General features: G+C 48.2%; 1 protein-coding gene across 1 annotated transcript; it reads left to right on the plus strand.

The window, feature by feature from the left end:
- The first annotated feature begins 483 nt into the window (after positions 1-483).
- DRD3 (dopamine receptor D3) lies at positions 484-11,816 on the plus strand. Its single transcript, XM_068417449.1, has 6 exons — positions 484-765; positions 7,136-7,248; positions 8,095-8,237; positions 9,375-9,571; positions 10,438-10,783; positions 11,620-11,816. The coding sequence occupies exons 1-6, from the start codon at positions 484-486 to the stop codon at positions 11,814-11,816; spliced, it is 1,278 nt and encodes a 425-aa protein (XP_068273550.1).
- Positions 11,817-13,927: the final 2,111 nt, after the last annotated feature.

Genomic DNA, 13,927 nt, shown 5'->3' on the forward strand with positions numbered 1-13,927 from the left:
TGACGAGGGAAGGCAAAGGGTACTTCCCAGAAGAAAAGATACTAGGTCCAAGCTTCTGGCCAAGGCCTAGTTTGGGTAACTGCATTCAGTCTTCCTCAGCACTACAAATTGTTGTCTGCCAGACTGTGCTCTTTCCCGGCTGACTCGTACTGTGGTACGACTTTGGAGCATCTTAAAACCATTGCCACTTTCTGTACAGCTGCATTGGTTGGTAAGATGCACCTTTCAGATGCACACAGGAGGTGAAATCTTGCATTCTTCTCTTGGCTTAGATTCAATGGAAACCAAAACAGGCCAAGCAAGACCTTAAGCAAAGCTCTGCCTATATATGAGCAGAAAAAAGACCTCTATAATTGGCTTGAAGTACATTCATGAAGGAAGTATGAAAATCATACACTGTCCACAAAAGGTACTGTTCTCCACAGTTATTGTAGAGCTCTAGTTTTCAGTCACCTCTTTCTTTCTCTTTGCAGCGGCGTCCCCATGGCCCTCTTCACAAGAGCCAGCAGTCATGCTAACACCACCGACCCCATTCCCTGTGGAGCAGACAACACCACAGAGCCTGACCTGCCACACTCACATGCCTACTATGCCCTCTGCTACTGCATCTTGATTTTGGCCATCATCTTTGGGAATGTGCTAGTCTGCTTAGCCGTGCTGAGGGAACGCACCTTACAAACCACAACAAACTACCTTGTGGTGAGTCTGGCGGTGGCGGACTTGCTGGTGGCTACTTTGGTGATGCCATGGGTGGTGTACCTGGAGGTGAGTACATCTTGGGAAGGGTTAGCAGAATTTAACCACAGTAGAAGTTCACCAGCATTGCTGCACACTTCCAGGGTAGTCCAGTTCTGGTACAGACAATCTCCATTCACATCTTAACCCCCCCAGCTAGCTCTGGAGCACTTGTGGGCTGGGTGACAGCCCACAATGTCACACAGGTGGCCCTCGCAGAAGGGTTGCCAGTGAGCACCATGGTGATTCAGGAATGACGGGGGAGGCAATAGGGTGGAAATACCTTATAGGAACTCAGAACCCAGATCAATCCCTACTCCTGCTGGCCAGAAAACAAGTGAGGGCAGTCAAGCCCTCATCTCCTGTGGAGTTTAAGAGCCTTAACGTCCATGATGTTACGTCTGCTCCAAGCAACATTCTCCAAGCAGGCTGACAAAGAGATGAAGCTGAAGAACATGCTCCAATGTCTCCTTAAGTCATGTGAGGAGCATTTTCAAAATAACTTCAAGGGACTCATAAAGCCCTCGGGGTCTTATTGTCCATTTCCCTGATCTTTGTACATTGGCTGGTGTAAAAACGTACTGGCATGGCCATGCACAGTATGGACAACACCATCAGACATAGGGCAGCAAAGATGGAAACCAAATCCCCCCCACACTGCGTCAAAATCTTGAATTACTGAAGCCACTCCTGGGGCAAATATTTTTACTAAAGTAGATACATGCAGGTAAGCTATGGCTGACATTTTTTCTGTTCTCTTTAGCATTTTTACACTAATTCACAAAAATTAGTAGGTCTAGAACAATTAGAGTGAACATCCATCAGCCGTAAGGTTTCGGCTGAGCCCCAGTACCCTGTTCTCATGCTGACAGAGACAGCATAAGCCTCTGAGCCATGATCTCGCTGAAGCCTCATGCTCTTTCTGTAAGGGGCAAGCTGGGATCAGGCTGAAGGGTAGGGTAAATATTCTGTTGGCAGCTGCCCACCTTTGGCTGACCTCTTTCCCACAAAACAAAGCAGAAGCAGAGAGGGATTTTGACTTGTGCATATGGACTGCGCAGCGTGTGAACAGAAAGTAGAACAAGACAGGACAACACCAGCAAATGCCAGATTTTCTATGCGGGTACAAGGAGATTAGATCAAGTAGCAGGGGACTGGCAGTGGCCTACAGCCCTCCTCTGCCACCAGAGCACGTTGAGTAGGCAACACAGCTCTAAGCTTTGGCACCCAGCCTAGGCATTTCCCTTGTGTTAATCCAAGACACTCTCCCAAACTGTGTGCCCACTGCAGTCTCAGCAAGGCTACAATTAAGATAAATTAAGGGTTTGCTCTGTGTATAAACATTATTAATAAGGGCATGGATGGTTAATTGTGTATAGCACTGCTCTGCAGTGAAAGAACAAAGAGCGCACCATGATACTGCATGTGTGATCATGTTCCTAACGAAGTCAGTAGCAACATTTAGACTATTCTGTGTGGAGTGGTCCTGGAGCTGGCCTGCAGATTTGTACAGCTCAGTTGTGTTACACTGAATGATTAAAAAGCAAGGAATAAGTGTGGGTGGGGGGGAAGCCATCCCAGCAAGACAGAGTTGGACTCTGCAATTTGATTGCAATTAAAAAATATTATTAAAAGCCAAATTTTATTTCAGACTCGAATAGTCCATCACCTCAAGCATATTCCAGTCTTTAATGAAATCACAATATGCTTTGCATTAGAAAAGACTTAGCACTTGCTCTCGCTGCGGACAGGGTGGGACTGAGGCACATCCCCATGCAGTACTGTGGTCACGATTTGTGACCATGACAGTAGGTCAGTTCCCTAGTTGTGTTTGTAGACCCATTCTAGATTCATTTCCATCTGTAGAGCTTGGATAATCAAAGTAGTGGATCCAAGAGTCACCCAAACAACAGGGAGAAGAACCCACACGCATCCCAAACCAATTTACCTCTCCCAGCATTGCGCAGTATCTCCTGGAGAACTAGGCAGTAGGACTCCAGCAAGACTAAAAACAGCCCAAAAAGCCCCAAAGTCGTTTAGGTGTTTGCTGCTGTTTATGGATCAGTGGTGCTACCAATGAAGCAGAAATGGCATCATGCTTCAGTACACTATGGGCCTGGAAAGTGTCAAGAAATCATTCAGTCCCCAAAACCGTGTACAATACCTATTCATCTACTGAATATTTGCCAAACCAGACATCTGAGGCCTGGCCATTATTTATGGAGAGGCTAAAGGTGGATGAATACCTCAGATTTAAATGTCACTTGAGAACTTTGTGCTTTACACTCAATTTTTAGAGCCTGGACCTTCTCCATGAAATTTGTCATTTTATCAATCACCGGAACTGTCTCTTTCTGAGAATTCTTTTGGGAAGGCTGTGACAGAGCAATGATAGGACCATTTTATAACCTCAAAATCCTCATCTCCACCTAATGAAGTTTCTGGCACAAAAATGCTATTCGACACCATGTCTAGCAATCTTCTGGGGTCAATGGGTAGGTCTAATATACCAGTACTGCTACCCCAGTTCTTTACTGACCTCTGATGCTGTGTCTGGCACAACTACTGAAGCTCACCAATGTTTTTAAGACAGTGGCATTAGGGTATCCTGCTCACTGGAGTTTGATGGCATTAAATACCATCATGCCTTATATTCGTTGTATAAATGGAGGAGGACATGTAGCAGCACGGCCTGGAGCATCCTTCTCACTCTTCTCACAACATCCAGTTCTACCTCTAAAGGGAAAAAGTCTTCAGGAGATGATTGTCACTGATGTCCAGTCTGCAGCTCTGTTCAGAGCATGTGAGAGTAACGCCATCTCCTCTTCTGTGGCTCTCACACCGGAGCAGCGAGACCTACAGCTGCTCTTTGAGCTCAAGGAGCTCTCCAGGCTACCGTCAAAGGGAGGACAGACAACTGAGTTAGTTGACCACTTGTCAGCAGGCCTGACCACACGCATGCTCTTAGTTAGTCCTGCCGTGCAAAAACATAAGCAGCCATTTCACGGCTGCAGGGAGCTAACAGCACCCCAAGAAGAACGTGCTCTTGAACACAAAATACTTAAGTGAGCACGCTAAGATGCACTGCTGCTTACATGCCTGTCATCCCCTGATGCATCCTCGTGTTCATACTTTCCCATCCATGTACTCCTCAGTATGGCACCATCATACAGACCTGATTTACAGAGATTCTTTTGTTTATTTTTAAGGATTCAGGAGAGGGATGGATTTGTGTAAGTTTATGAATGCACAATGATTTATTTTTTTTTTAAACTGGAAGACTTCCTGTAGGGTTGGAATGTTAAAAATAATAATACCGCAATTTTGTGGATAAAGCAGACTGGTCATCAAGAAAGACGAGGTGAGAACCTGACCTGAATAGTCTATAGGGAGCTCTAGCATTGTCTTTGACAGAGCCAGGATTTCATCTTGGACTCTGTGCCCACTTCTGCCACGCGCGCACTGAGTGGTAATGAGAGATTGTATCAGCTCATCTCTCTGTGGTTTGCTCTCATCAGCTGTAAGAGAATAATATTTGACCATCTGCCTCACCCAGGCAGTTGTGAGGATCCATTCAATTAATACCTGTGATGTGCTTTGAGATTCCCAGACAAAAAGCAGCAGAGGGATAAAGAACAGGTACCCTGCCAGCACATGAAAACCAGAAATGCACACTAGCGAGTTCAGGCTGCTGTAGCAAAGATGAGTGGAACAGAGCAATAAAAGGAAGAGCAGAAATAGGATTTTAAAAATTATGAACGAGGCCTGTAATAAAAAGGCTCTTCTTCATTGTTAAATTCTGGAATAAATTCTGGGTTCGCATACCCCCACAGGTAAATATTAACTACTTCACCGACTTCAGCAGAGCTACTCCCCGTAGTAGAAGTTGTGGCTGGTGGAAGTGACGATGGGTTTTAAGCCCAAACGTTTTGATCTGTCAAGCATCCTCTTAATACAGGCTACAGCTTAGCATGCAGGTGGTGTGATCTGAATGCGTCATCCTGAGAGGGCTCACTTCAGAGCCATTCCCACCACCACCTTCTTCAGTTTTAATGGTTCACATTCTTGGGCTTAGCGTTTGAATGTGCTCAGGACCTTGGAAACTCCCTCAGTTAAGTGCTTGCACATCTGCTGGGTTAGTGGCAGCTGGCTTTCATGTGAACACCTGGCACAGCTCCTCGTGAAATATTCTTCAGACTCCACAGATCACACAGACACTGCATTGCATTTTGCCTCAGACTACAGAAACACCCCTTACTGGGTCCCATTGCGAAGGCTTCCAGCATTTATAATCTTTTTATATATTTTGAGGTGGTCAAGCAGATCTCAAAATCTGCAACTAAAGCAAAAACAGTGTGGGGTTTCTTTGAAAACTGAACCTACCTGTTAAGATCCCAAATTTCAGAGGGACAGCCTTCAGTTTGCACATCTTGTAGCCCAACTAATTGTGCAGAAAGCTCTAAGGGTTTGTTTTTTTTTCCTTCCTTTGCTTGCTTTTTTTTTTAAAAGAAAACCACAAGTATCAGAAAACTGAAGATGAAAACACAGTTCCCTACTGCATTTTGCAAGCCAATTCCCTTTTCTCTCCCCTGCGTTCATTCAGAGCCAGGGGGTCTAGTGGAAGACTGCCTTGTTCAGTACCTGACTTCTGGCACGTAGCAGCTGGGTCCAGCAGAGAACACCCTAAAGACACAGCTCACCTCAGCGAGTTTCTGTACCCATGCTGGCACAAACAAGACCATTTAAATTTCTCAGGATTATTTCTTAAATAACTCTGAAAACAACTCGCAGAGTGAATTCTGTATTTATACAAGTGCTTCTCCCTGCAGGGAGCCGTGTCCTTCCTAGGCATTGACACTTGCTGCAGGGTTGACCCACTGCCTTAGAAGCCGGGCTTACTTGTGGCACCCTCTCCAGCCTGATCTGGGATGGGTATTTTTGAGTGGGTCTTGAGAACCTCCAAGGATGGAGCCTGCACAGACTCACCGAGCAACTGGCTCCACTGCCTCACTGTCCTCATGGTCAGAAAGTTTACCTTCATAACCAGTTTGCACCTTTCAACTTATGCCTGTTGCCTATTGTCCTCCCACCACACACTGCTGTGAAAAACCTGGCTCCATCTTCTTAATAACCTCTTATTAGGCACTAGGGGACTGCTGTTGCCCCCCTCCCCAAAGCCACCTCTTCTCCAGGCTGAGCAAGCCTTGTTCCCTTAGCTGCTGTGCATAGGACAAGTGCTCCAGCCCCCAGGGAATGTCTTGGTGGCCCTTCACTGGACTTGCTCCCATTTATCAATGTTTTTCCTATACTGAGGCCCAAAAAGCAGATTCAGTGCTCCAGATGCAGTCTAAATGTAAGCAGAGAGACCAGGACCTAGTGCCAAATCCTAATAGCTTCCCAGGATCCAGCTGAACCAGCAGGATCAATGGGGTTGAAGGCTAAAATCCAGGCTCTCTCCAAGCAAGGACTTTCCTCCCTCTTTCTCTCCTACCCCCCTTCTCCAACCAGCGCAGCATTAGATTTGTTTGCTGTACTCATCCCATGGGCTTATCTGTTGGAGGGCAGGCTGCCTCCTTGTTCATCTCCTACACAGAGCAGGTGCTGAGGCAGACCACCTCGCTCCGAGTCAGGCCATCATCCCAGCCCCGAGGAGAGCAGTGCCATACGGTGCTTGGAGCATACTGTTGTCAACCAAAAAAGTCATTGGCAAGAACTTGATGGCTGGGCCAAAAAAAGCATCTCTCCATCACAAAGACTGGCCACAGCTAAGCTTTCATGATTACACACTTCAGATTAAAAATTCAGAACAACGAGAACAAAAGCTCGACATGGTAGCAAACCAAAACCCTTTATCTGCATAGCTTGTGAGTTCTCACTCAGATCTGATAATCAAAACCTGTAACTGAGATAAGAATCCAAATAAGGTTTTAGCGAACCCTTGGGTCTCGCGTCTCAGGTCTCTGTTTCATATATAAATGCATAAAATTTGCAGCACTTTTCCTGCTCACTGCCTGCAAGAGAACTCCAGCAGCTAAGCTGAGAAACACTTTCAGCCCTTAGATTTTCTCAGATAATCCTTAATCAAAGGATATATCCAGTGATATCAAATTTAAATCAATTTATCATGCTAGCCCTTAAGGGAAGGGATAGCTGCTATCTATTTCTTCACCCTGCCTCCCTCTAAGAGTAACTAAAGGATTGAAATCAAGGTGTGGCTCCTCCTCCACAACCTACCACTGTGTTATCTTGCACACAACATAGGTGCCTCAGTTCCCCTCTGCACATCACAGTGGACATGAATTCATCTAGCCATTGAGATACTTGGAGAGCACCTCCTTATACATCACTCACCAGGACTCGGTGCAGAACAAGGCTGACAGTTTTGTGGTTGCTGGTGCAGGTGACCGGAGGAGTCTGGACTTTCAGCCGCATCTGTTGTGATATCTTCGTCACCATGGATGTGATGATGTGCACAGCCAGCATTTTAAACCTCTGTGCTATCAGCATTGACAGGTGAGAGCCAACAGCATGCAGGGGGACAGTCTGGAGATGGAGGTTGGCCCCGTACCCCAGCATGGCAGGGACAAGAAAGTGGGGTTTGCACAGGCAGCATCAGTGTCTTCAGGAACACAAACCGCCCTCCAAGTCTATCACCGCCACTATTAGTATGGCTCTGCCCACCATGTGCTAGAAGACGTCTGCACTTGAGGGCAGAGAGACACAAGCAGTAAAACATCACCAGCAGGTAGTCAACCACATCCTCATGCTTTTTGAAGGCAGGAAACAGAACTGGTCATCTAATTCCCACTGAGTCTCAAAGAGGGTTTCTCCTTCTGGAGGCCGCACTCATGAAGCTTTAATAAACAAAATCCTCCTGTATACATAGGGAGGGGTGAAGGTTATTGCTGTGTAATCACCAGACTTGCCCTGTTTTTCTGCATCTTAAAACTGAGCCTATTTTAAGCAATGCTGAGGGCTGGGAGCCAAGACTTTGGCACACGTGGTGCTGTTAGGACCGAGGAGCGGGGGGAGGACAAAACACTGCATGCTCTACCTTCGTGATATGTGGTTCAAGGGTAATGGTACAAAGCAGCTCTCAACGCTGGGTTAGGCTGGTGTTCCTCCGTGGGAATCTTTATCCCTAACTCTGATTTCCTCTGTTGCTCCCCCCAATGCCCTGCTTACCGTTTCCACAAATGGCTGATTCCACCATCTGATCTTCTCTCCTTTCCTCTTCCATTTCTTCACCACATTCACCATCACGTTCCCTATGTGGCTTTCATTTCTCCTTTTAAAACCTGGTCCTTTTCCTCCCTCCATTCTTACCTCTCCTCTTTCTGGAGCTGGTTTGGTCTGCAGATACACCGCAGTGGTGAAACCAGTTCAGTACCAGTACAGCACTGGGCAGAGCTCCTGCAGGAGGGTCTCTCTCATGATCGTGATAGTCTGGATGCTGGCATTCGCAGTGTCGTGCCCTCTCCTCTTTGGCTTCAATACTACAGGTATGTGACATCCCAAACAACAGCACACAGGGAGGAGCTGGAAATGGAGCTGCCCTGTGTACAGCCAGATCATTTAACTTGGGTCCTGCAGACTTTCCAAGTTACAGAAAATTTTAGGGAACTGGGAAGCGCCCTATGAAGGGTGAGAAAAATCTCCAGTGATGGAGAGAAGATGTGCTCTGGTCTGTAAATTTGCCATTTGCTCAGGCAGACACTGACTATTGCTCTGAGGACAGACCTGCCTGCTTTACTGGCAAAGCAATGCCCATCAAAGTGTCCAGGTCTACAGATCCCCCCAAACAATCACTCTATGCACACAGAGTAAATCTCCAGACATGCAGCACATCCAACACACACACACACCAGACTTACTGCATCTTGCTGACATCAACAGGTCCAGACACACAGTTTTAAATCTGATACAGGACACACTTCTAAACAGCAAGGATTGCCTATTGGCACTGCTTGTGAGAAACTGCCTTCCTGTCCAACTGGCTGGCTGCTTCCTCACCTAATCCCTTGAGGAGAGCAAACAATTTAGCCTCTTCCTTGGAGGCAGGTTGGTCTTTCTCCTTCCCCTCACCTAGGGCAGCCCATTCTCCCTGAAGGCAGAGGGGCAGGGGAGCCTTCCTCCCCCCTGAGCCACAGGCAGAAGTCCTCTGCTCCCCATCCATCCTCTATGCAGTGCTTGAGGCGACAAGGGGACAGGGGGTGGGAAGTGCTGCTGTCCCCCACTGCCTGGTCCAGACAGATGGGGGTGAAGGCACACCTCTGCATCTAGACAGCTCAGAGGTTGTCAAGAGGAATAGCAGAAAGGGCTAAAGGAGAAAGGATCCTCTGAGAAAGGATGGGAATAGACATGAGAGAAGAGGGCAGAGCTGCTGGCCAGAAAAGCAGGCAGATGTGTGCTGGGTCGTGCTAGATGGCCTTAGGTAGAGTCCATTTTAAGCATCAGCTAGGTGAGTGGGTTGGCCACAGTATAATTTGCAACAACAGAGACAGGAGATACTTGCACTCCTTAGACTGCCTTTGTCCCCTGGCCACCTTTTGACTTGCTTTGCCAACGCACCAGAGCATCTGTGTACTAAACTGAAGCAGCTCAGCCGCTCCTCTCTCTCTCTCTCTTCTCCTCTCCAGGGGATCCCAGTGTCTGTTCCATATCCAACCCTAGTTTCATCATCTACTCCTCTTTGGTGTCCTTCTACCTCCCCTTCATGGTGACCCTGCTGCTCTATGTCCGGATTTACCTCGTGCTAAGACAAAGACAGAAGAAGCGATCCCTCACCCGGCAGGGCAGCCACAGCGCCAGCACCAAACCGTGTTACGCACACAAAGTAAGATCCACATGAACGCAGGAGGAGCCGTCAAAAAGGACAGGGCATGCATCATTTCTTCTCCTCAAAGGGTCAAAGCAGAGAATGGAAAGCATAAAGAAGGTTCATGGCATGTTTTCATCCCATCCCTCACCCATACACCCTGATATCTGAGATGCAGGAGCTCGAGTTAAATCCTTTTCAGCCCTCTAAAGAGGATACTCCCTGTCTGTCTCTGCCCTCTAGAACCAGGCAACTAGAAAAGAGCACAGCCTATTTCAATATTTCTTCAGCGCAGGGCTTTCTCAGCCATGCAGAAGTCTGGCTAATTTCTTCATTTATTGATTTTAATGTCTTCATTTATTGGTTTTTGCTCTATGAAGCTTTGTTCTCAGGGCTTCATAGGCTTTAACCTAGATTATATACAAAAAAAAAACACCAACTCTTCATCTGACAGGTCAAAATGCTTATGGTGCACAGAGCATTTGTTCCACTGACCTTTCTAGATGAGATATCTGCAACCATGGGAACCAGCACAATGGTTTGAAAGGGATCGCCTGGTCATGCACATCTGCTTGTTTTACCCATTTTATCACAGTGAAGCTACATTAAAAATGGGTGGGGATGTTGAGGGGAGCAGGGCCAACACAAAAATATAAGCGAAAGGTTAGCAGAGCAGGTGTTTCAGCTTTTCTTGTTCTCATGCTTCTCCTTGGTGGGATGGAGGCAGAGAGTTGTCCGGTGCTGGTTCACCCCTCTGATAAGCTAAGGTCAAAAGTAAGAAGCAGGTGGGGCTAAGGATGACTCCTACAACTTTCCTCATCATCCTTTGACACAATGAATGGTTTGGAAGGTTCCCAGTTCCTCTGTGGCATCCTCTTTTGCAGGAACACGTGGAGAGGAAAGCTTTGCCAAACAGATGCCAAGGCACCTTTTCCCCCTGTCTCCCACTCAAGTGCTCAGGCCAGGAGATGTCTACCAAAAGGAAGTTGCTGACCGTCTTGAGCCTGCAACGGTACCGCAGCTTCTGCCACGAGGCATCCCTCACCACGACACCAGGGACTACACAACACAGCAGGCTGGAAGAGAGGAGAAAGAGTACAAAGCCAGGACTGGAGGTACAGAGGCTCAGTGATGGCAAAATCATCAGCTCTTTGAAGCTGGCGCACCAGCAGCCCCGGCTGATCCAGCTTCGGGAGAGGAAGGCTACACAGATGCTAGCTATTGTCCTGGGTGAGTGAGAGCCGCTGTGTCTAGTGGGGTGCAAGGGGTGATGGTTTGGGACATGCAAGAGCAAGGAATCACCTAATACAGTATTGAGATTTAAAAAATGCAAGCCAGGCCCAGACTTCAGCTGTCACAAACTCAGGAGAGACAAGGGTGAGACATTTAGGGAACTTGGGTAATGCTCTCAGATGTTGAGGGCCAAGTATGTCAGTGTTTTATTTGTTATGTTTTGTTACACTTTTAAATTATTGGCCAACAAGTCCTGCTAGAGGGAGCAACAGCCAACATCTTTGCTTTCCCTCTCCCTTTTCCTTTATTTTCCTATTATTATTATAAACCTGGAACAATCCTAAGTTTCCACACATGCAGCAGCTCTTAGGTCCAATTAGAGAAGGGGAAACTGAGGCAAGGAGCAGCAGAGGAACCAGCTCATAGACCCGGATAGAAAAGCCAGGAGATTGGTGCCCCAGTCATCTGCCACGGTCACCAGACACGCTGCTTTCCCTTATTAACTCAGTAGTAGCAAGGAAATAATGCAGCCCTCATCATAAATTATTAAAGCAGTTAAGGCAGCAGACTTTATCTCTGAGTTGTGGCCACTTGCTTTTGTCTGTCACCAGGCCACTTCTGAAGCCCCATCCATCCATTGACATAACTGGTCCCAAGGAGCCTGAGCTCTTGCCAAGTCCCTCTGTAGAAACGTCACCTTCAGTGTTTACCTAATGCAGATACACACAGGGAAATAATGAGAGGATAGAGGGAGAGGGCACAGATGCACGCCCCTTTCCACGTAGTTGCTTCTCTAAAGTCATGGATTGTTTTTTCCCTCTCTCTAAACCCAGGGGCATTCATAGTCTGCTGGCTGCCCTTCTTCTTGATTCACATCCTCAACGCCCACTGCCCGTCCTGCCACGTGCCCCCAGGGCTTTACAGTGCCAGCACCTGGCTTGGCTATGTGAACAGTGCCCTCAACCCCATCATCTACACAACCTTCAACACCGACTTCCGCAAAGCCTTCCTCAAGATCCTCTGCTGCTGACTGCGGAGCTGGCACCAGGCTGCAGCAGACTCCTGGGCTGGGGACAAGGCACGGAGCCCTTCCCTCCCTCTGCTTTACACGCTGTTGGGAGTGATGGGCTCCCCTCGACTGTGAGAGGTGGTGGTCAGCGTGACATGGTCATCACCGACAGCCAGGCACCCTCTGCACCAGACTGAAGAGCAGGAACGCGTCCCACCTGCACGGCTGGCTTTCCACACCGTCAACGCTTCTGCTTAAGTTAGGACAAGTGCTTCCCACTTCTGGGGAGGGAGCGGAAGAAGACACAGAGGCAAACCAGTGAGTCCTTCAGCACCGGGCACAGAGGAGCTGAGAGGCAAACCCGGGCATGCAGGGGAAGATCATCCACCACAGCACATTGCTCCTGGGAGCTGACAGGCTCGCAGAGCACATGGGACCCAAGTGGACAGCATCTCTCATCTCCCCCACCCACGCACAGGGAACGCATTTGCCCTCCCACTGCTGGAGCCTCAGCCTGCAGAAGGCACCCAGCTCACACGCAGCGGTCCTAATAAGAGAGCAGAACATGACTTCTTTGATAAGAATCCCGATCCCTTCGATCAGGAGCCAAGAGCAAAAATTGGGCAAGGAAACTTAGAAACAGAGCACTGATGGAGAAATGTCAACACCCCTGTTGTCTCCATTAAAAGGCTGGCCTGTAAAATTGGGTCAGTCTCAGTGCTTGAAAAAATTGCCCCAGATGCAAATGAAACCTTCCCGTGTGCTGCCAGCTTGTATTTTATTGCTCCCTGCAAGGCAGAGAGGTGGCTACCATCCCTCTGGTAGGTCAGATCGCATGAGAAGTGCAACACTATCACAGTGCTCCTCTCTTCCTAACCCAAGGACAAGCCATAGATTGGTGGCTGCTTAACTACCACACACCCAGTCATCTACTGGGGCCACTGAATAATGAACAAAGCCTCCAGTCATGCCTGCAATAAATTCAGACCTGTTTTTTCAGCTGGGCCAGGCTGCATGCTCCCTGTCTCAAAACGTGTTCATGGTCTCTTTGGAACCAATCTCCATTTGTGCTCCTCTCCTGCACTGCTAGATTAAGGGTTTGATCCATCTGACGGCTGCAATAACTCCTGTTACAGCCCGCGCCCGGGGGAGAGCTGTTTCAGTCATATCCCTCCCGGTAGGAAAGGACGCGTGACTCAGGATCAGGCCCAGGACTCTCCCTAGCTCCCCTCGCCGATACACCTGTCAGCACACAGGGCGTCCGTACGTTCCAGCTTCCAGGAGCTGGCCAAATACTGCCCTGCCACGGTCTCCTTTCCCAGCAGTATTTTACAAAGCCATCTCCAGTAGTTCCTGGATGAACACACCAGGCAAGCCCTGCCGTACCGTGTAAGCTGGTCTCATGTCAGGGCACTCTAATGCTCTTCTCCTTGTACAGACAAACCTGACCCGGGACAGCCTCAACACCTTTCTCCCTCGCTGTACCGGATCAGAGGCTCCAGTTCCCACTCCCAAGACTAGGCTTAGCTGTGCTGTTAGCCGCGCTCACCTGACAGCTTTGGGTGTAACTGCGTCTGCTGTCTCTGCCCGTGTCCATGCCACAGCTCTTCCGTCTGCGAAGGGCTTCCTCTCTTTCCTAATAAAAAGCCAAACCCATTGTCCTCCACCTCTGGAGCACAGAGCAGAGCTCTAGCTGCTTCTTTTGTTTGTCTGGGTTTTGGGAGGAGATGCTCGTGGACAGCATGTGTTGTTTGCCTGGGGAGGTGCCCTCCACACTGCATTGTAACTGCGTTAATCCAATAAAACACGGCTGTAACTGGAAGTTTTGGTACCTTTGTGGTGAACATAGCCCTTCCACAAACCTTTTCTCATCTCTTAACACTTTCCCTGTACAAAATGATCATCCACCTGGACACCCCCAAGAGGTCTTTATTATTCCTTGCATTTTCCTTTCAACTGGGAAAGAAATCAATGGCTGCTGTAAGCACTTGCAACAGATGAATTCTGAAAAGATGGTCAATTAGTTTCCCAGCTACACCAGGAAGGCGTGCGATAGCGTTACTCCATCTGCTCAAAGGTGCTGGACACCATGGGAGGTACTCGGCACACAGGATATTGAGGGGATCAATCGA

This window comes from Nyctibius grandis, chromosome 23, assembly GCF_013368605.1.
Source record: "Nyctibius grandis isolate bNycGra1 chromosome 23, bNycGra1.pri, whole genome shotgun sequence".
NCBI lineage: Eukaryota > Metazoa > Chordata > Aves > Nyctibiiformes > Nyctibiidae > Nyctibius > Nyctibius grandis.